The sequence below is a fragment of the Leucoraja erinacea genome, chromosome 28, assembly GCF_028641065.1.
Source record: "Leucoraja erinacea ecotype New England chromosome 28, Leri_hhj_1, whole genome shotgun sequence".
NCBI lineage: Eukaryota > Metazoa > Chordata > Chondrichthyes > Rajiformes > Rajidae > Leucoraja > Leucoraja erinaceus.
This window is the reverse complement of record NC_073404.1, coordinates 5,215,436-5,236,985: the sequence shown is the minus strand read 5'-3', so window position 1 is coordinate 5,236,985 and position 21,550 is coordinate 5,215,436. Positions and strand designations below refer to the sequence as shown.

The following is a 21,550-nucleotide window of genomic DNA, read 5'->3' as shown; positions in this document are numbered from 1 at the left end:
CTCCCTCCACACTTCTCCCTCTCTCCCCTACCCCATCCCCCCCCCCCCCCCCCCTTCCCCTCTCTCTTGCACCACCCCGCTACCCCACTCCCACCCCCCTACCCCTCTCCCCCCCTTCCTGCCCTCCCCGCTCTCCACCCACTCCCCACTCTCCTCCCCCTCCCCATCCCCCCTCTCTCTCCCCCTACCCCGCTCTCCTCTCCCTCCCAAATCTCTCCCGTTTCCTCCTCCCCCCTCTCCCCTCCCTCCCCTCTCCCCACCCCGTCTCCCTCTCCCCCCCCCCCCCCCCCCGTGTGTTTGTGGGGGTGGTGCCGCAGTGCCCCCCCCCCCCGCCCACCCGCAAACGCGCATTGGGGAAACAGACCCAACGGGTCTGCACTTGGTCTAGTATATATGTGTGTGTGTGTGTGTGTGTGTGTGTGTGTGTGTGTGTGTGTGTGTGTGTGTGTGTGTGTGTGTGTGTGTGTGTGTGTGTGTGTGTGTGTGTGTGTGTGTGTGTGTGTGTGTGTGTGTATGTGGGTATGTATACTCATACTAAACCAGTGGTTCCCAACCTTTTTTTGGCCATGCCCCACCTAATCACCTCTAAAATCCTGATCCCCCCCACCCCCCATGTGGTGATATATAATTCTTATAATTTAAAAAGTGAACTCCGTTTCAGCTGAAGAAGCTTAAAACGCCAATACCTTGGTTGTAATAACTACACAATAAAGACCTTTTTTACCCCCCAAAAAATTATTTACTCAAAATAACACCTGAAACATAAACTACATATGTTTACCTGATGGAAAATCCTAAAAAATAAAAGTCGAAAATTTGGACCCAGTCCTCCTCAGTTGCGCTCAATTGCCCCCCTGTGGGGCGTACGCCCCACGTTGGGAACCACTGTACTAAACGTTTTTTTCTCGTTCATTATATTGTTCACAATGTACTACATTTACATATTCTGTTGTGCTGCAGCAAGTAAGAATTTCATTGCTCTATCTGGAACATATGACAATAAAACACTTAACTCTTAAGAAATGTTTAGAAATGTCCATCATTCTACAATGAGTACACTAAATAATCCATATGGTAGCTAAATTATCATTATTCTACATTGGAGTATGCATTACACAATTTAAAAAGAATGGTAGCTAAAAATACCCAACAGACCTTGGATAAATCTAAAAATGCTCACAGTAATTGTTTTCTTTCATAGAACAATCCTGCATAATCAAGGATGAGTCTCACTCTCGTCACTCCCTTTTCTCCCCTCTCCCATCAGGCAAGAGGTACAGAAGTGTGAAAACGCACACCTTCAGATTCAGGGATACACAGTTTCTTCCCAGCTGTTGTCAGGCAACTGAACCATCCTATCACCAATGAGAGAGCGGTTCTGAGCTACTATTCACCTCCCTGGAGACAGACTATCTTTAATCAGACTTTACCTTGCACTAAACATTATTCCCTTTATCATGTATCGGTACACTGTAGATGGCTCGATTGCAACCACTGACTAGTTAGCACGCAACAAAAGCTTTTTCACTGTACCTTGGCACACGTGACAATAAACTATGCTAACAGTACAGCACAGAAACAGACCCATCGGCACATATTGTCCATGCCGAACATGATGCCAAGACCAAACCTTATCTGCCTGCACATAGCCAATATCCCTCCATTCCCTGCATATTCATGGGTCTATCTAAAAGTCTCTTAAACACCACTAGCGTATCTGCCTCCTCCACCATACCCTTTCAGCGCGTTCCAGGCACTCACCACCCTCTGTGTAAGAAACTTGCCCCAAACATCTCCTTTAAACTTTGCCCTCTTGTCTTAAAGCTATGCCCTCTAGTATTTAATATTTCTATCCTGGGAAAAAGTTCTGACCCTCTATCTAGACCTCACTGAAGAAACCTATTGGCAACAAAATTGAATAACTTATTTACAATACTTTGTGGCATTTTGGGAATGAGGTTAAAATCTGGAAACTTATATGCCACGTCTGTTTTGCTGCAATTGAGTTTGAAATTGCATTAAAATGCTGTTTGGAGCGAGGATGGCTGTGCCCATGTGCATTGGCTGAGAGATGGAATTAACAAAGAACAACTTTGCTTCATGTTCCAATTGCTGGATTACACTGCATTATATGGAGCTGAAAGGTCCTTGGTTCAAACCTCGATATGCTTCAGATATTAAATCAGTGCCAAGATGGCAATGGGATGTGGTAAAATAAAATAATAGTATCCCGAGACAAGTTCTCCAATGACCTGTTAGAAAACTGCTGGTGTGAATATTATTAGGTTGTGATGCCGCTATCATATCTAGAATAGGAGGCTGGTCCTTCAGCCCAACGGGTTTGTGCTGTCAAGCGATCACCCCGTACACTAGCACTATCCTACACACTAGGAACAATTTACCATTTACCAAAGCCAATTAACCTACAAACCTGTACATCTTTGGAGTGCGGGAGGAAACCGGAGCACCTGGAGAAAACCCACGCGGTCACAGGGTGAATGTGCAAATTCCGTACAGGCAGCAAAGTCAGTCAGGATTGAACCCGAGATTGTGGAGCTGTAAGGAAGAAACTCTACAGCTGCCCCATCGTGCCGCCCATGAGACCCTGTGCTATGTGGAGAGGGAGCTGGAGGACTACTGCAGTATAGTCTATGTTTGGTGCTTTCAATAGAAAAAAGGAAAAAAAGTGAAAATGAATTAAAAAATGTACATAGAGGTAGTCAGTTAATATTGTGAACAAAGGACAAAACAAAATGTCAAGAGATTCTTACAAATTCCAAGGCTAATTAAAAATAAAGCTTTAGTGCTCCATCAACATCCCTATTTGTCTTTTCCCAATTGCCCGAGGAACCTTATGAAGGATAATGAAGTTACGTGATTGATTGGAGACAGATGAAGCCTTTCAAAAAAATGAAACCCCCAGCCTAAGGCAACTTTGATCATCTCTTACACTAAAGTGTGGTCACCCTCTATTTTTAAAACTAAATATGCACAAAAAAAAATCTAAATTATTAACGAGCCTTTGGAGAAAACGGTATGTTGAATTGTGAATGCATCAGAAATTTAGGTTTCCTGCAAAACCCATCCTCTACTCAAATTACACAACATCTGGAAGAACAGGGGAAAGTGAAATTGAATAGGGAAAGATCGCTAGTGGCAAATCGCAAATTACAACACCCTGAAAGTATGAAATAAGTACTGTGTTAGACCATGTCACTATATATGTTAGCCATATGTCCAACTGACAGTAACCTCAGATATAATAATGTTCATTGCTCCCTGTGCTCAGTCTAATGAAAATGTAACTCTGAATTAAATTGACTCCTTTACAACATGGATAGTGGCATCCCCATGGTCATACACGCGCCTTTGTTAATAAAAGTGAAGTTTTCCCCATCAGGTTTTGAAATGGAAAATTGTAATTTATTTCTGAACAAGGGCTAACAGCCCAGCTAGAAGTGGCATTGTTTATTGCACACAACAACAAAGTAAATCTTGCAGGTAAAACACAAATAAATAACTGAAATTGAAAGAATTGTAACATATAAGATTGTTAAGGGTTTTGGACACGCTAGAGGCAGGAAACATGTTCCTGATGTTGGGGGAGTCCAGAATCAGGAGCCACAGTTTAAGAATAAGGAGTAAGCCATTTAGAACGGAGACGAGGAAGCACTTTTTCTCACAGAGAGTTGTGAGTCTGTGGAATTCTCTGCCTCAGAGGGCGGTGGAGGCAGGTTCTCTGGATGCTTTCAAGAGAGAGCTAGATAGGGCTCTGAAAAATTGTGGAGTCAGGGGATATGGGGAGAAGGCAGGCTCGGGGTACTGATTGAGGATGATCAGCCATGATCACATTAAATGGCGGTGCTGGCTCAAAGGGCCGAATGGCCTACTCTTGCACCTATTGTCTATTGTCTGTTGTCTAACTGATAGAAATAAACCAGAGCATTAAAAATGTCTGGACTTTGAAAGAATGAATTTGAAGAAAGCTGCACCAAATACCCCAAATTACTATTTAGAAATACAAATGCATATGAGTGAAATTCATATTTGCTCACCAGAAAATTTGGATAAGGAGGGATTATGACACATAAATGTCAGATTTAAAGATACAAAATCACAATCCCAATTTCACAATTTTCAAAAAGATGAAACAGAACTTCACAGCATGGGTCAATGTAATTTATCTTCTACCAATCTGAAAGAGTTATCTCACTTCCAATTTAACCTTATAATTATAAGGTTTCCAATGAAAAGGTTGGCTGCAGTGGCCATTTTCCAAAGACATAGTCTGGTTGGTAGTTCACTAGTTTAGGTGCAAATGCTCGGTCCCTCTAACCCAGCAGTTCAGCCTTGTTGGATTTAAAAGTTGGTTTAGATGGCCAGTCAATCCATTGTTATTCTAGACGTTTTGCTAAGAGTGTCAGATGAGACCAGGATTCACATCTATTTATTCTCCCCTCCAGGTAACATATAATTGTTTTCTGTTATATTCTGTGATGCGCAGTGGGATATTTTTCTACATTACAAATATGACACAAATGCCAGTAATCATTGTACCACACAACCCTACACATCCCATTTGCCAACTCCTTATAGTGGCTTCCTGTATTAACAAAACACACAAAACATAATTAAGTACTCCCTGACAATTCCCGAAACAGGTTTGCAATTGCCGATATATTTAAACGTTGAGGCTGAAAAATTAAAAGATCATGTATCTACAATTCAAATTTATATTTACACTCTCTATTGATTTAATAATATAATTCTATTCACTTCAACGAGACCAAGACTCATTCAGTGAACCAGAACTGATAATCTTGACCCACAACTGCAGCAGGTTCGACATTCAATGGCAACAGAATTCTTTTCCATAGATAAAGCTGCAGCTTGGAAATGCGAGGTAATATTATTCCATCCTGCGGAGCACACATTTAAACTCCACTTTAATGAAGTTGGTAGGATTATGGAAATATTTGCTCCGTCTGTAATCTTTCATTTTATTTTAAATTGGAATAGAAGATTGAAGACTGATTATATCTCAGTGTATGCAATACTTACAGGCATAATTACATCCTCATAAAAACTCCAGGCCAAAGCCCACCTCATGGTTCGTCCTTGACAGAATTCAGTGTGGGTGACTTTAGGGACCTGGGGTGACATACAGCAGGTGCTTAGACACAAAAAACAAAAGCTTGACTGATTGTCTATTAACAGATGCATTTGCCCCATGGCTGCCAATTTTGGTTACGTCAATCAATGACAAATTCAGTGAAATGGTGCAAACTCAATACCAAAGTGAGCACTATTTAGCGCGAGATCACCATCATTTAGCTCCCCCCCCCAAAAAAAATACAATTTTATTGCTGCATGCACATAAAGGAAAATATCACCCAAAGGAGATCAAATGCCTTCAATCTGTCAATTTAAATTATTCACTCTCAATTCCTGGGGTGGCTATTTTTTTAATTAAATTTGTTCTGTACATTGGCTCATTAATGGTGCAGATCCTTCCACAACCATTGGGATCAGAACTTCATTATTTTTAAATATCTCCTGTTTGGAAATTGAAATTATTCAATGTCAAACATTAACCCAATTGTGAAATCAGGAAGAAAAAAAAACCTTCACCCTGGCCTCTGCCACTTACTTGGAGTGGGTACTTTGGAGTCTAACCAATTAGTTTGTGTTTTGGAAAATAGCTTTGCTTTCAATGATGGTTTTACTTCCGATAGCTCAACAGAGGACAAGCCCCTTGGTGATGCTGTAAAGGTGAATCGATGCCCAATGAATTAAGTCTCAATAGCTAGTGAATACTTCACTCTTTCTCACAAGATGCATAATGTACTTCGTATAATGGATCGTCAACTTACACAAATTGTTTTGGGAGCTCTAAATTGTAAAGATAAGCTTAACAAAAAGACTTCCCCCCCCCAAAAAAAACAGCTTAATAATCTCAATGCAGGACAACCATTATAAATCTGCCAAATTCTCGAATGTCACATGCATACAAAGTTTCATTTCAATGGCTAAGCAGGCTAGAATTATCTTAAGAATTATAACCCAAGCTCGTTTTTGTTCCGCTTTCCCATTCAGCTCTTACCCCTTGTTGCTGAAGTTCTTCTTTCAATGGAACCAAGCTGCATTTCTTTCCCAACATACAGCTGTACCACCTTGAAAAGGAAAACAAGAATCAGATTGGCATTGCGATCCAATGAACCCCAAGAGCTTGCAAGACATGTAATTTTGAATGTACAGAGCAATATTCACATCAATTATTATATGACAATTCCCTGCCATCCTTATGACCTTTATATACATTGCATGAATAGATTGGTCGCCAGACATGTCACTAATTCACACTCTTCAGGAAATGGCATTGCAAATGGTTTGGCCAGGCCAGCTCAGAAACAACGTTGAGGAAGCAGCCAGATTGACTGGGATCAAAATATATGGGGCATCGTGACGGAGAACACGGGACAATATGGCAACCGCGTCAAGGGAGGTCCTGAGCCGGTGGGACCTGGAGAGCCCCTGGGCCGACATGGTGGGCTCAGAACAAGGGCTGGGGGAGTGTGTCGAATAAAGATGCAAGGGACGTTGCGACAGTGCTGACCGAGAACTGGATACATGATAAGAACCGAGCCAAAGGAACCCTGAGCCATTGTGGTGACAATGTTGGGAGCCCTTGGGATGACATGGTGATAGTGCTGGGGAGCTGACGCCAAGAACTGATGTCACCTTCCTCTCAGCTAACAAAGTACCATTCTACATTTTCTTGATCATCGTCCCTTTGTTCTGCGTTGTCACACCTTACCCTTCCATATCTCTATGTCTCCCTCTCCCCTGACTCTCAGTCTGAAGAAGGGTCTCGACCCAAAGCGTCACCCATTCCTTCTCTCCAGAGATGCTGCCTGTCCCGCTGAGTTACTCAATAATTTTGTGCTATCTAGAACTGGACACTGTGTAACCCCAGCCAAATCAGTGGTTGGAAGGAACTGCAGTTGCTGCTTTATACTGAAGATACACTCAAAAGTGCTGGAGTAACTCAGCGGGTCAGGCATCATCTCTGGAGAAAAGGAATAGGTGACGTTTCGGGTTGGAACCTTTCTTCAGACCCCGACCAGCTTGTTTTTTTGGAGGTCCTTGTGTTGTGCTCTGTTGTGTTGTGTTGTGCTGTGTTGTGTTGTGTTGTGTTGTGTTGTGTTGTGTTGTGTTGTGTTGTGCTGTGCTGTGTTGTGTTGTGTTGTGTTGGGCCACACACTCATCTCCCCACTACCTTCAAGTAGAAGGTACAGGAGCCTAAAGACTGCAACAACCAGGTTCAGGAACAGCTTCTCAGATTCAGATTCAGATTCAATTTTAATTGTCATTGTCAGTGTACAGTACAGAGACAACGAAATGCATTTAGCATCTCCATGGAAGAGCGACATAGCAAATGATTTGAATAAATAATAATAAGTGTCCGGGGGGGGTGGTGATTGGCAGTCACCGAGGTACGTTGTTGAGTAGAGTGACAGCCGTCGGGAAGAAGCTGTTCCTGGACCTGCTGGTTCGGCAACGGAGAGACCTGTAGCGCCTCCCGGATGGTAGGAGGGTAAACAGTCCATGGTTGGGGTGAGAGCAGTCCTTGGCGATGCTGAGCTCCCTCCGCAGACAACGCTTGCTTTGGACAGACTCAATGGAGGGGAGCGAGGAACCGGTGATGCGTTGGGCAATTTTCACCACCCTCTGCAATGCCTTCCGGTCGGAGACAGAGCAGTTGCCATACCATACTGTGATGCAGTTGGTAAGGATGCTCTCGATGGTGCAGCGGTAGAAGTTCACCAGGATCTGAGGAGACAGATGGACCTTCTTCAGTCTCCTCAGGAAGAAGAGATGCTAGTGAGCCTTCTTGATCAGAGTTGAGGTATTGTGGGTCCAAGAGAGGTCATCGGAGATGTTGACTCCCAGGAACCTGAAGCTAGAAACACTTTCCACCTCCGTCCCGTTAATGTGGATGGCTTCCCCACAGCCATCAGGCTATTAAACTCAGCTCGGCCTAAACTCTGATCATAAATAGCCAATAATCTGTTTATTTGCACTTTATCAGTTTAATTATTCATGCGTGTATATATTTATGCAATGGTATATGGACACACTGATCTGTTCTGTAGTCATGCCTACTATGTTCTGGTGTGCTAAAGCAAAGCAAGAATTTCATTGTCCTATCAGGGACACGTGACAATAAAACTCTCGCCTTCGGCTACAGAGTCCAGAATCCCATCTGCAAATCGATCATTTTCTCAGCCAGTCTTTATATGCTATCATATAACCATATAACAATTACAGCACGGAAACAGGCCATCTCGGCCCTTCAAGTCCGTGCCGAACACTTATTTTCCCCAATCGCAGAAAAACATTTATTGACGTTTTCACCACACTTTCCACGAGCAAAAAATGGACACCAAGCAATTTAGCTCAACTATCAGCAGGTAAGTAACATTTTCCAGTAACGAGTGCTGTCAATTATATAAAATTGGATTAAAGAGTTGTAATTTGAATTGTCCAACAATTTTAGTTAAACAAAGTAAACTCTCCGTTGACTGAAATGTTATAACCAGGCACACTTTAGTAACAGACACTTCACGGGGAGATGGTAGTCTAACAGAGCAGACATGCTGAGAGAGGGGACATGCCATCCCTTTGATCACTCAGTACCCGCCATCCTAATTCTCCCACCACCAACCTATACTGGGGCAATTTACAACAGCCAATTAACCTAGTAACTAGTACGTCGCTGGCAAGCGAGGGAGAACATGAGCACCCAGGAGAAACTGATGAAGGATCACGTAACATTTAAAGTTTAAATTAAAACAAACTCCAGCTGTCTTGGATGGCATTTTTAATATTAAATGAAGCCCGATAGGACCAATTTGACTAGGATTACGGAAATATCACCTCTGCTGTGCCATTTTTGTAAGCTCTAGCAATTCCTCTGTACTTGTTAATCGTCTCCTTATATCCATTTCCCGTAGAGTCATCTCCCATTGATCAACATATCATTCGTGAAATTCGGCAACAAAGTTGAAAGATGGCACAGTGGCGCAGCTGGTAGAGTTGCTGCCTCACAGCGGCAGAGACCCGGGTTCAATCCTGACCTGGGTTGGCGATGTCTGGGTGCAGTATGCACCTTCTTCCTGTGACTAGGTCCCTGGCATTGTGAGTGAGGCGGCAGTTCTGCTGTGCCGCCTCATTTTGCATTTCATCAGTATTATACCCTGCACCCTACGTTTTAGACATTGTGCATCCCCGGGCGCGTGCTCAGGGCCTGTGCTGCGCAGCTGACAGACGTCTGGACTGACATCGTCAACCTGTCACTTGCCCAAGCAGTTGTCCCCACTTGCCTTAAAACCACCTCCATCGTGCCAGTGCCAAAACACTGCGGCAAGCCTCAACGACTTCAGCCCAGTTGCACTTACCCCCATCATCACCAAGTGCTTCGAGAGGCTGGTCCCGGCACACCTCAAAAGCTGCCTACCCCCCACACTGGATCCCTATCAGTTTGCCTACCGCAAGAACAGGAGTACGGAGGATGCCATCTCAACGGCACTTCACTCCACCCTCTCCCACCTTGACAACAGAGACACTTATGTAAGAATGCTGTTCATCGATTACAGCTCAGCATTCAACACCATTATTCAAAACTGATCACCAAACTCGGTTCGATTTTCGACCCCTCCCTCTGCAACTGGATACTGGACTTTCTAACCAACAGACCCCAGTCTGTGAGGTTAGACAAGCACACCTCTTCAACCCTCACCCTGAACACCGGCGTTCCACAGGGCTGTGTGCTGAGCCCCCTCCTCTACTATTGTTCACCTATGACTGCACACCTGTACATGGTACTAACACCATCATCAAGTATGCTGATGTTACAACGGTGATTGGCATCATCAGCAACAACGATGAGTTGGCCTACAGGGAGGAGGTCCAGCACTTAGCAGCATGGTGCGCTGACAACAACCTGGCCCTTAACTCCAAGAAGACCAAGGAGCTCATTGTAGACTTCAGGAAGTCCAGAGGCGGCAAGCACACCCCCATCCACATTAACGGGACGGAGGTGGAACGTGTTTCTAGCTTCAGGTTCCTGGGAGTCAACATCTCCGATGACCTCTCTTGGACCCACAATACCTCAACTCTGATCAAGAAGGCTCACCAGTGTCTCTTCTTCCTGAGGATACTGAAGAAGGTCCATCTGACTCAGATCCTGGGAACTTCTACCGCTGCACCATCGAGAGCATCTTAAAACTGCATCAAGTATGGATGGCAACTGCTCTGTCTCCGACCGGAAGGCATTGCAAAGGGGGTGAAAATTGCCCTTGACAACGGTTCCTCGTAACATTTTGCAAGAAGCGTTGTCTACGGAGGGCTTTCAGCACGCCAAGGACTGCTCTCACCCCCACCATGGACTGTTTACCCTCCTACCATCCGGGAGGCGCTACAGGTCTCTCCGTTGCTGAACCAGCAGGTCGAGGAACAGCTTCTTCCCGGCGGCTGTTGTCCACTCTACAAAACAACGTACCTCGGAGACTGCCAATCACCCCCCCCCCCGCTTATTATGATTTGTCAAATCATTTGATGTCGCTCTTCCAGAGCATGCTAAATGCATTTTTTTGCTCTAGATGTACACTGACAATGACAGTTAAAATTGAATCTGAATCTGAATCACAATCTGAATCAGAGAGCTGCAGTCAGTTTATAGCACAAAAGGCAACATTTCGCTCAGCATATCCGTACTGGCATTCTGATAGAATTATCAAAAATAATCATGAAGGTAGACAAAAATGCTGGAGAAACTCTCGGGTGAGGCGGCATCTATGGAGCGAAGGAAATGGGCAACGTTTCGGGACAAAACGTTGCCTATTTCCTTCGCTCCATAGATGCTGCCTCACCCGCTGAGTTTCTCCAGCATTTTGCCTACCTTCGATTTTCCAGCATCTGCAGTTCCTTCTTAAACAATAATCATACAATCCTGCTTTCCACTCATGGACCAGTAGCTTTCTATGCTTCAAATATTGTTCCAATATGCTTTCAAGTAATTGTTACAACATGTAGCTGAGACTCAGATCTAGAATCTCCATTTGATTTGTACATGCTAGGTTAAGTGGGTCGATGGCAACCCACAGGATAGAAATAATGGCTACAGTAATTATTCCTAATCTCCAGCCATTTCTCACAACTGTTTGTGTGTTACATGTACACTGGACAGGACCCGGATTGGATTTGCCCCGGTTGTACCTACAGTTGCCAATACAATCAACCCTCACACGAGAATTACTAATTGGATGAGATACCAGAAAGCAAATTGACTAAAGGTCTGGCAGTGAGGAGTCAAGACCTTTAATAGAAGCAATGAGAAAAATAAAGGGGGGAAAATTGACTTGACAACAGTGAAATGTAACATTTTGCAAGAATTTACAGCTTTCAACCCCACTTAATTGCAATGAAAGCCACATATACATTGATAGCTGTAATAGTTTAAGCAAAGAGCTTACAAGTAGAATTACAAAGCTGGGAGTCCTTACAAAAATATATGGGGAAAGACTTGTCCAGTTTTGAACAAAAACAAAGTGCTGGAGAAACTCATCATTGACGCTGCCTGATGTGCTTAGTTGCTCCAGCACTGTGTTTTTTGCTCTAGATTCCAACATTGCAGTTCCTTATGTCCATTCGCACAACGTACAGTTTCTGAGCAAAATGGATGCAACAGACAAGATTTGTATCTCTGACCTTTCATTAGAGTAGAATGTAAAGGTGGCATGACAGCCACCTACAACTGAGAATTCTGTTACAATTCACTGTGTTCCATATGCTGGTTTGTGAAATGTATCACTGCTATAATGCTCAGCTCAGCCAGAGTTACATGCTTTATGTTTTGGTTTATTATTGTCACATGTATTGAGGTACAGTGAAAAGCTTTGTTCTGCATGCTGTCCAATCAGGTCAGATAATACTGTACATAAATACAATCAAGTCAAACTCAAGTACAATAGGTAAGGCAAAGGTAATCTTTGGGCAAAGATACAGAGTGCAGAATAGTTTGCAGCTTTGTAGCGTATCAGTTTCGTAGACAAAGTCCAATGTCCTCAACAAGGTAGAGGTGAATTGGACAGGGCCCTAGCTTAAGGTACAGAAGCCTGATAACAGAGGGGATGATGTGGAAAAAAGGAACTGCAGATGCTGATTTACAAAAAAAGAAACAAAGTGTTGTAGCATCTCTGGAGAACATAGATAGGTGACATTTCAGGCTGGGACCTTTCGTCAGATCCGAAATGTCACTTATCCATGTTCTCCAGAGATGCTGCCTGACCTGCTGAGTTACTACATGTTATGTCTTATATTTAACAGAGAGGAAGAAGCTGTCCCTGAGTCTGGTCGTGCGCATTATCAGGTTTCTGTATCTTCTGCCAGGCAGGTGAAGGGAGAAGGAGGAATGCCTGGGAGTGGAGCAAGTCTTTGGTTATGTTGGCTGCTTTTCTGAGGCAGTGGGAAGTGTAAATGGAGTGGATGGTGGGGAGTCAGGTCTGTGTGATGGATTGGGCTAAATCTACAACACAGGGCAATTTCCTGCGCTCTGCTGTTCCTAAACCAAGCTGTGGTGCTACCTGGCAGTGTGCTCTCCATGGTGCATCTACAGAAGTTTTCCAGTGCAAAACAAAATGTAGTCTTTGCATGGTATCCAGTAGCGAAACTTCTCTGAATTTTGCTCTAAATGAAGAAATAGTCTTAGAATTCATCTGAAAAGTTAAAAAAAAAACCACAGGGGAATACTATGGGACCTGATCTTAGCATACTATGGAACATTGTCTTAGCATCATGTCCGGCACAAATTTCGTGGGCCAAATGGCCTGGTCTTATGCTGTACTATTTTCGTGCTGAAAATAATTGACCTTGATATCCAAACCATATTTCCAATCAATTATACTAATATGTACTATATTTATGAAATTAACTGGTTAATGGATTTACACTTAAGCAGTATTGAGTGCCCTTGTGTACTACTGTATAAAATGCACAGTTTCAAGATGTTGCTAAAATACTTAGGGACAAGACATGGCTCTGACTGGGGGAAGGGGTGTGGAAGAAAGATATATAAAGTAAGGCACAGTGATAGTGACTGCTGCTTTAAGTATTGGCTCACCGTGCATCTCATTTACATTTGAATCAAATCAAATTTGCGGCTGTCACCCCAGTCTACGTTTTTTATGATGGATTGGTCAGCAGTTAAATTATTCCTCGATGGATTAGCATTAAGATTTTGCAAACCCATTCAATTCATTAGACGCAAAATTTATTAAATTTGGAATCAAATCCTGCAACAATCAGGCAAATTTTCACATTTCTTGTAACTGTTGCCAATTTTTCTACCTCTAAGAACATGTCTAGACATAATAGATAATAATAAGCACAGGGTAAAATTAGAACACGTTTGAATAGAGTATGTGCCAAGTTCATTAGCAGACTGGGATGGAAAAGAAAGACAAACATTTCAGGTAGAATTGTACATTTTATGCTGTCATGGTTTCACTCGATATTCCTGTCATTTTCCAGTTATTAAATTTGCACAAAGGTAAACAGTCATGGTCTAGTAAAAAAGGCCAAGTGATATTATATATTGTGTTCTGCGCTGAAGAAGGGCCTTAAAGGCAAATAAAGAAAATTATAACCATTATATATTAAATTTTAAAAATTTAATTTTAGTGGCACGTATTCGCACATCATGATTTCCTCATTATCCTCGATCCATATAGAAAGCAAAAAGCACCAACTAGTCAATTGGGGAACAAGTTATTTGCTTAATAAAGGGTAATGATTCAGAAAATTCCACTAGTCACAGTTGAACATAAACTGAGCACAAAGGCAGCTGCTGGCATCAAAAACTGCAGTTTATTAACCTAGAATTAAAATCATATAAAAGAATTACATGGCATTTAACTGAATCTATTATTTGTAAAATATTCATCCTTTGCTAATTAATTTCCAGTCAAACTTTAATATCTGGATAATGAACTGCATAAGGACATTTATGAGATTATTAAGTTCAGTTGGATATGATATTGCCGAACAGCTGATTTTTGTGAACCTTTAAAGACTAGGATTTTAGATTGAATCCCATTTGACTTTGTTAAGGATACATTTTACTTAATCATGCAACACTGATGTAAATGCCGTTTCAAAATTAGCACTTATGTGAAGTGCTTGGGCATATTTTTCTACTGAAATAATGTTACATAAATAGAAGTTGTTGATGTCTTGTTATTGGTGTAAAGGCCGTGGTAGTGATCACATGAAAACCTAAAGTCTAAGGCTGCGGTGAAATGCCTTATTTTATAGTGTCTTGATTTTGTAACCTGGAGGTTATTCAAATTACTTATGTGAAAAGTTATTATGAATTATTGATTTATTATGCCCTGAACAAAAAGTTTTTACGATGGACAACCCTGATTTGCAATCTTGGAGCCTTTAGGGGAAGACGCAAACTGTTAGGCAGGACATTTGAAAAGATTTCCATTTAACATTCATGCTGGGCCTATTGTTACATCCAGCAGTGCAACACTTCGGGCCATCTAAGGCAGCATAGTAGCACGGTGGTAGAATTGCTGCTTTACAGCACCAGAGACACGGTTCGATCCTGACTATGGGTGTTGTCTGTACATAGTTTGTACTTCACCCTGTGACCGTGTGGGTTTTCCCTGGATGCTCCGGTTTCCTCCCACATTACAAAGATGTACAAGTTTGTTGGTTCATTGGCTTTGATAAAATTGGTAAGTTGTCTCTCGTGTGTAAGATAGTGCTAGTGTACATGGATCGCCGGTTGGCGCGGGCATGGTGGGCCTGTTTACACACTGTATCTCTAAACTAAACTAAATAGTCATCCATTGTTTAAACCTCTAAGAAATTACAGAGCAGGCGATTTGGCTGTAAAACCACACTGTTGTTTTTCATTGGAATTATCAAAGCTCTCTTTCAGGTCGTTCAAGTTAAGCCGTCAAATGAATAAATCACACATAAGTGGAGTTGCGAGCATGGATCCAATGGGTATTAAATTGTGGCGCAACATCTTGCACTGAAAACCTTAAAACTGTAACAGCCTGGAACATACAGTCATTGAACTTTACATATGTCACAGCAAAATATAAATGACGAAGAATACCTCAGTCTCTTTTTCAGTTGAAGGCTATCATGGATAATTCTTTTCACAAATTCCAACTCTCCACCCTCAGCCATTATTTCGGTAATTCCACCTGTATTTATGGAACTGGGAGGTGGGCGACTTGGATTCCTGGAGTTTACACCCTGTTAATTAAAAACACTGGTTAAAGTCAAGACACGGTGGACTGTTCACATTAGATGTCACTCAGCTTGTTCTTGCCATATTAATATCGGCTAGAGCTGAAAATAAATCTTATTATTCGGATTCTTTGCCATCTTTACCATCACCTTACACACAATGGGTGTAGGAAGGAACTGCACATGCTGGTTTATACCGAAGATAGACATAAAATGCAGGAGTTACTCAGTGGGTCAGGCAGCATCTCTGGTGGAAAGGGAAAGGTGACGTTTCAGGTCGGAACCCTTCTTCCCAGGCTTTTTTCCAGAGATGCTGCCTGACCCGCCGAGTTACTCCAACATTCTCCGTCTATCTTACGCACAATTCTTAGGCATTTCAGTAAATAACGCAAGAAAATCAAAAGTAAGGAAATATTATGACAACAAAAGAGACTGCAGATGCTGGAATGTTGAATAAAAGAACCGAGGACGCTGGAAGATCTCAGCAGGTTAGCAAAGACAAAAAGGTGCATGTCAAGGTTTTAGCTTGAGACCATGCATCAGAACTGAGAAGGAAGTTTAGTTTAGAGATACAGCATGGAAACAGGCCGGAGCGTTTTAGGCAGGAACGCGAACAGGTAGGGAATGGAGGAATGTACACCATGGGCAGGCAGGTGGGATTAGTTTTGATTACCATCATGGCTGAGACAGACAACTTGTACTGAAGGGTTGTTCCTGTGTTGTACTATTCAATGTTTTATGTATTTTTTCCATTTATTTTATGCGGCTCTAATATAAATCTGATATCCATTTGATCAAGTAAACTGTGTTTGCTTCTTTTCATCGATTCCCCTCAATATTGGCTTCAATATCTCAAGTATCAAACTTTTCCAGACTTCATGACTTCTGATCTTCAAGATCAGGTAGATATGATGAAGGGTTACTGAGCTGATACAGCGACCCTATCTCTCCCCACATTCCTGCCCGACCTTCGGAGAGTTTCTGGCATTTGCAGTTTTTATATAAAATTAGCATGGATTTATTAGGATTTTTTAAATTTAGTATATTTTACTTTATTGGCAAGTGTACTGAGGTAAAGTGAAAAGCATTTTGTTATGTGCAAGATACCTGGCATTTTTCTGTAGCAAGTTACTAAACTAAGTTTTCCCATCTACCATCTCCTACTGCCGTTAACTTACTTCACCCCCTCCACTTTCATTAGCCCAGTCTACAGATATGTTCACGACGCATTCAAGTGCTGTTTACTCAGTCTTTGCTCTGAGTAAAAAATAGAGATTGTGGTCAAACTAGATGTTTCGTTTAGAGGTGCAACGCAGAAACAGGCCCTTCGGCCCACCGAGTCCACACCAACCAGCGATCCCAGCACGATAACGCTATTCTACACACACCGGGGACAATTTACATTTATACCAGGCCAATTAAGCTACACACCTGTACGTCTTTGAAGTGTGGGAGAAAACCAAAGATCTCGGAGAAAACCCACAAGGTCACGGGGGTGAACGTACAAACTCCATACAGACAGCACCTGTAGCCAAGATCGAACCCGGGTCTCCGGCGCTGAAAGCGCTGTTGAAGGCCTGTCCCACTGTACAAGGTAATTCAAGAGTTCTCCCGAGTTTTCCTCTGATTCGAACTCGGGGAATGTCTGTAGCGGGTCCGTAGAAGTTCGTGGATGTCTCGTAGCGGCTCGTACGAGTAAAAAGTAACAATATTTTTTAATCACGAGTATTTTTTTACCGGAGTTTACCGGGTTTCCCGGGTTAGCATTACGAGCCGCTACGAGACATCCACAAACTCCTATGGACCCACTACGGACATTCTCCGAGTTCGAATCAGGGGCAAACTCGGGAGAACTCTTGAACTACCTCGTACAGTGGGACAGGCCCTTCAGGCAGCAACTCTGCCATTGCGCCATTGTGCCGCCCCAATGTCTCTCAGTGGAGACACAAGGAGCTGCAGATGCTGGTTTACAAAAAAAGACACAAATGCTGGAGTAACTCGGCAGGTCAAGCAGCATCTCTGGAGAACAATGGGTAGGTGACGTTTCGGGTCCATGTTCTCCAGAGATGTTGGCTGAAGAAAGGTCCTGACCCAAAATGTCATTGATGCATGTTCTCCAGAGACGCGAACTGACCAGCTGAGTTAATCCGGCACTGTTTCCTTTATTGCTTCTCAGTTGAATTGTATACTATGTGTATAATGCTCTCAAAGCATGATTGTTAACTTATCAAGCAGGAGACAAGTCATTAAATTGATGTGCCATTGGAGAATTATTCACTTAAGATGGGTGATGTTGGAATATCTAAACATTATTTATAAAGGATCATTAAGGATTTTGTTTGATTATTTAAAAAACAAAAGCTACAGTTGCTCGAAATCTGTAAAAACAAAACAATGGAAATAGCAAGATAGGCAACATCTGTGGGAAGAGAAACAGTTAATATTTCAGGCCTGCGACCTTTTGCCTGAACTGGCAGAATTGATCGATTCTGGCTGGCAAGGACAATATTTCAAGTACATAGTCAGTTGTGATGGAGACACAAGGAAGTGCAAATGCTGGAGCACCTCATCGGTCAGGCAGCATCTCTGGAGAACTTGGATAGGTCCCGTTTCTGATCACAACCCGAAAAGTCAGCTACTCATGTTCTCCAGAGATGCTTTCTGACCCGCTGAGTTACTCCAACCCTTTTGTGCATTGACCAGCATCTGCAGTTCTTTATTTCTACTTCTTGTTCAATGATACCCTATTATTTGATAATCCCTTACTTGGTTATAGCGGACAATTGGTAATAACGGACATGGTCCATTATAACAAGAGAAATAGGATATTTCAGTGCGGTTTCGTGATCTTGCTGTGTTTTATGACTGGTGACAGACCAATTTCCCTCCTGGGATAAATAAAGTTGTATCCTATATTTAGAATATTCACTTTTAGAGCAAACACTCTGTAGGTACTAAAGTTTAAATCAAATAAACCCTTGAAGCTATTCAACAGTCTTTCATTTGAGATTAAAAATATTTTCCAAGTTGTGATGCTGTTTCATCTGCATAGTCTGAAAGTGAAAAGAGTGACAGTTCAAGTTAGGAAAATATATTTTTGCAAGTAAATGATTAGGAAGAATTTACCTGAGCTTCCATTTGATTCGCAAAGAATGGTGGGTTACACATGCAGAAATCATACACAATCTCCGATTCCTCTTTCAGTGCATCCATCAACAAGGTCTTCTGAGGCACTTTCACCACTTGAATGGGACAAGAAAAAAGTTGGGAGTGCAAACTGTACTCTTGTAAAGTTGTTGTAAAGCCTCCTCTACTACACCATTCTTTACAAGACATTCCAGTGCCAGACAGAAATAGCTCACCAAGCAACATTCAATAAATACTTAATCAACATATTTATAATGAAAAATGCATGTGGGGAATGCTCCCTCTTGCTCTTGCAGTCATTTAAATTACCCAAATGAAATTCAGTTTGGAAGATGAGCGCAATGAAACATCACCAGTTTATTCAGAAATTCAGCGTATGAAAATGAGGTGTAAATTTTGGGATTGAATTTGCAGAGACCTGCAAGCCTGCAATGCCCAGTCTATGAAAAAACTAATTAGTAGTCTAGGCCCAAAAGCGTCTATGCAAGAAATTAAACGACTGCGGTCTGCTAGTGAATTAAAATCTTGCAGTTTCAAGGTTGATTAATGCAACAAGAAAAAAATCTATCTATTGATTGTACAATGTTAGTCTGAAAACAGTTGTCACAACATTTACCTTGCGTGTGGGACAATGTTCCCATTTATTCTGTAGGAAATGTTTTGATTCATACTCTCACAGTTTTCTTCTTTTCACAAGAAAACACTCCACTGGAAATGTTGGCTAATCAAAGTGAATGAGATAATATTGGCGTGGTGAAATGGGTGGGGGGTGCAGAAAGTGGTGGTGGGGGGAGTGGAAGGTGGTGGGCAGTGGCGGAAGGGAAGGAGGGGGAGCTGGGAGGGTGGGGGAGGGAGGGAAGGCTGACCAACAATCATCTCTTAACGTCTCCGAATGACACTGTAAAATATGACAAGTAGTTGAACCCTCCTTGTTTTAAACGTTGCTCCCTCCATATCCTCCCTCAGCGATTTCCTTTAGCTTGGAGATTCCAGCTCTTTCCCATCACCTTCGTAAAGATTTCACCACCAGACATATCTTCCCCACTCCTTCCCTTTCAGCAGTTCCATTTGTGACTCCCTGGTCCACTCTTCTGTTCTCACCAACTGCCTTGGTTCTTAAAACACATTCCACTGAAACAGGTCAGATCAAAATGATCCTTTTCATCTTTTCCTTTCTACCATTCAGGGCGGCACAGTGGCCCAGCAGTGGAGTTGCTGCCTTAAAGCCCTAGAGACCCAGGTTCGATCCTGATTACGGGTGCTGTCTGTGTGGAGTTTGGACGTTTTGCCTGTGAGCGCGTGGGTTTTCTCCAGCTGCTCCGGTTTCCTCCCATGCTGCACAGACATGCAGGTTTGTCGGTTAATTGGCTTCATAAAATTGTAAAAACTGTCCCTCGCGTCAAGAATAGTGCTGGTGTACGGGCTGATTGTTGGTCAGCGTGGGCTCGGTGCACCAAAGAGACTGCTTCCATGTTGTATCTCTGTATCTCTAAAGTAATTCAGGGACTCAAACACAGTCTCACCAGGTGAAATTGCAATTCGCTTGCACTATTTCCAATCTAGTGCATTGCATATGATGTTTACAATGAGGTCTCCTCTACTTTGGAGAAACTAAACACAGACTGGGTGACGGCGTTGAACAGTTTAAGACGGAACTACAGATGCTGGCTTATATGGAAAATAAACACAAAATGCTGGTGTAACTCAGCGGGTCAGGCAGCATCTCTGGTGAAAAAGAATAGGTGACTTTTCAGTTCGGAACTGAAAAAGGGTTCTGGCCTGAAATGTCATCTATTCTTTTTAATCTAGAGATGCTGCCTGACCCGCTGAGTTACTCCATTCAGCATGCAGGGGCAATCATGACTGTCCTGTTACCTGCCACTGTAAATCTTGATGCCATTCGTACTCTGACTTATTGGTCTGTGACTTCTTGCAATGATACAACGAGGACTGCAAGCTGTGGAACAGCACTTCATCTACTTAAGGACCTGTCCCACCAGCATGCGATTGCATGCGTCTAGCGCGACCGAACGTGGTGGCTTGAGGCGTACGGCCTCGCGGGGCCGGTCCCAATTCCAACCGCGGAGGCGTATGGAGTTGTGCGGGGTTGGTCCCGACATCATACTCACCAATCAGCTGGGCAGGAGGCGGGCCGACTGAATTTGGACATCGCACGGCGACGTCATCACGCAACGGCATGCCGGGCGGTGACATCATCGCGCAACGCCACACGCTAGGCATATGCCGTCAAGACGCTGCGTATGGGTCAAGACGCTGCGTACGACATTGAGATGCCCGTCGAGGCGCTGAGTACGGCCTCAATGCGGCTGCGGGCCAACAGGCCGTTGTCGCGTGGGATTTTCGGACAATGCAAGATTTATGGAGCCCCGCGCGATGTCGGGACCAGCCCCGCATAACACCATACACCTGCGCCGATCGAAGTGGGACCGGCCCCACAAGGCCATACGCCTCAAGCGACCACGTTTGGTCGCATGCTGGTGGGACAGGCCCTTTACTGGACTCTCAATACTGAATACTACATCTTCTGTTGATTTCTCTATGCATCATTCGCTCACCTGTGATATTTGCTCAGCTCATTTGTTTTCAATCTTGTTCCTCTCTGGGAGTGGACGACATGCCTGCCCTGACTCGCAGCTCCTACACTATTGATTCAGTTCCCTCACGCTCAAAGTGCTCCCTTGTAGTCACTGACCAGATAACCTTGTTTGCAACTTATCTCATGGTCACCCCTTCCACCCCCCACCCATCCTGCAACTTAACACTTATTTCTCCTTTGCAGTTCCAACCAAGTGTCTTTGATCCGAAATACCAACTCGGTTTCTCTTCCCACAGATGACGCCTGACATGCTGAATGTTTCCAGCAGTTTCTGTTTCAGTTTTAGATTTTCAGCATCTGTAGTATTGCTTGGATTTACATTCACGCTTTTCCAACCAGAACTCAATCACTTGTTTCCTCTAAATCGTTTAAGCAATGTTGAAGAAACATTTAGACAGGTACATGGATAGGACAGGTTCAGAGGGATAAGGGCCAAATGCAGACTGGTGGGAC

General features: G+C 43.1%; 1 protein-coding gene across 3 annotated transcripts in view; it reads right to left on the bottom strand.

Annotated features, from left to right (window-relative positions):
* The window catches only part of mettl16 (methyltransferase 16, N6-methyladenosin), a 118,692-nt gene that overhangs the window by 24,803 nt on the left and 72,339 nt on the right, over positions 1–21,550 (bottom strand). For all 3 annotated transcript variants that reach the window (XM_055657571.1, XM_055657572.1, XM_055657570.1), the window contains exons 5-8: positions 18,460–18,575; positions 15,197–15,339; positions 6,104–6,173; positions 5,062–5,151 (exon numbers count right to left, since the gene is read on the bottom strand). In XM_055657571.1, the coding sequence (XP_055513546.1) occupies positions 5,062–5,151; positions 6,104–6,173; positions 15,197–15,339; positions 18,460–18,575 (419 nt within the window). The remainder of the gene's footprint in view (positions 1–5,061; positions 5,152–6,103; positions 6,174–15,196; positions 15,340–18,459; positions 18,576–21,550) is intronic.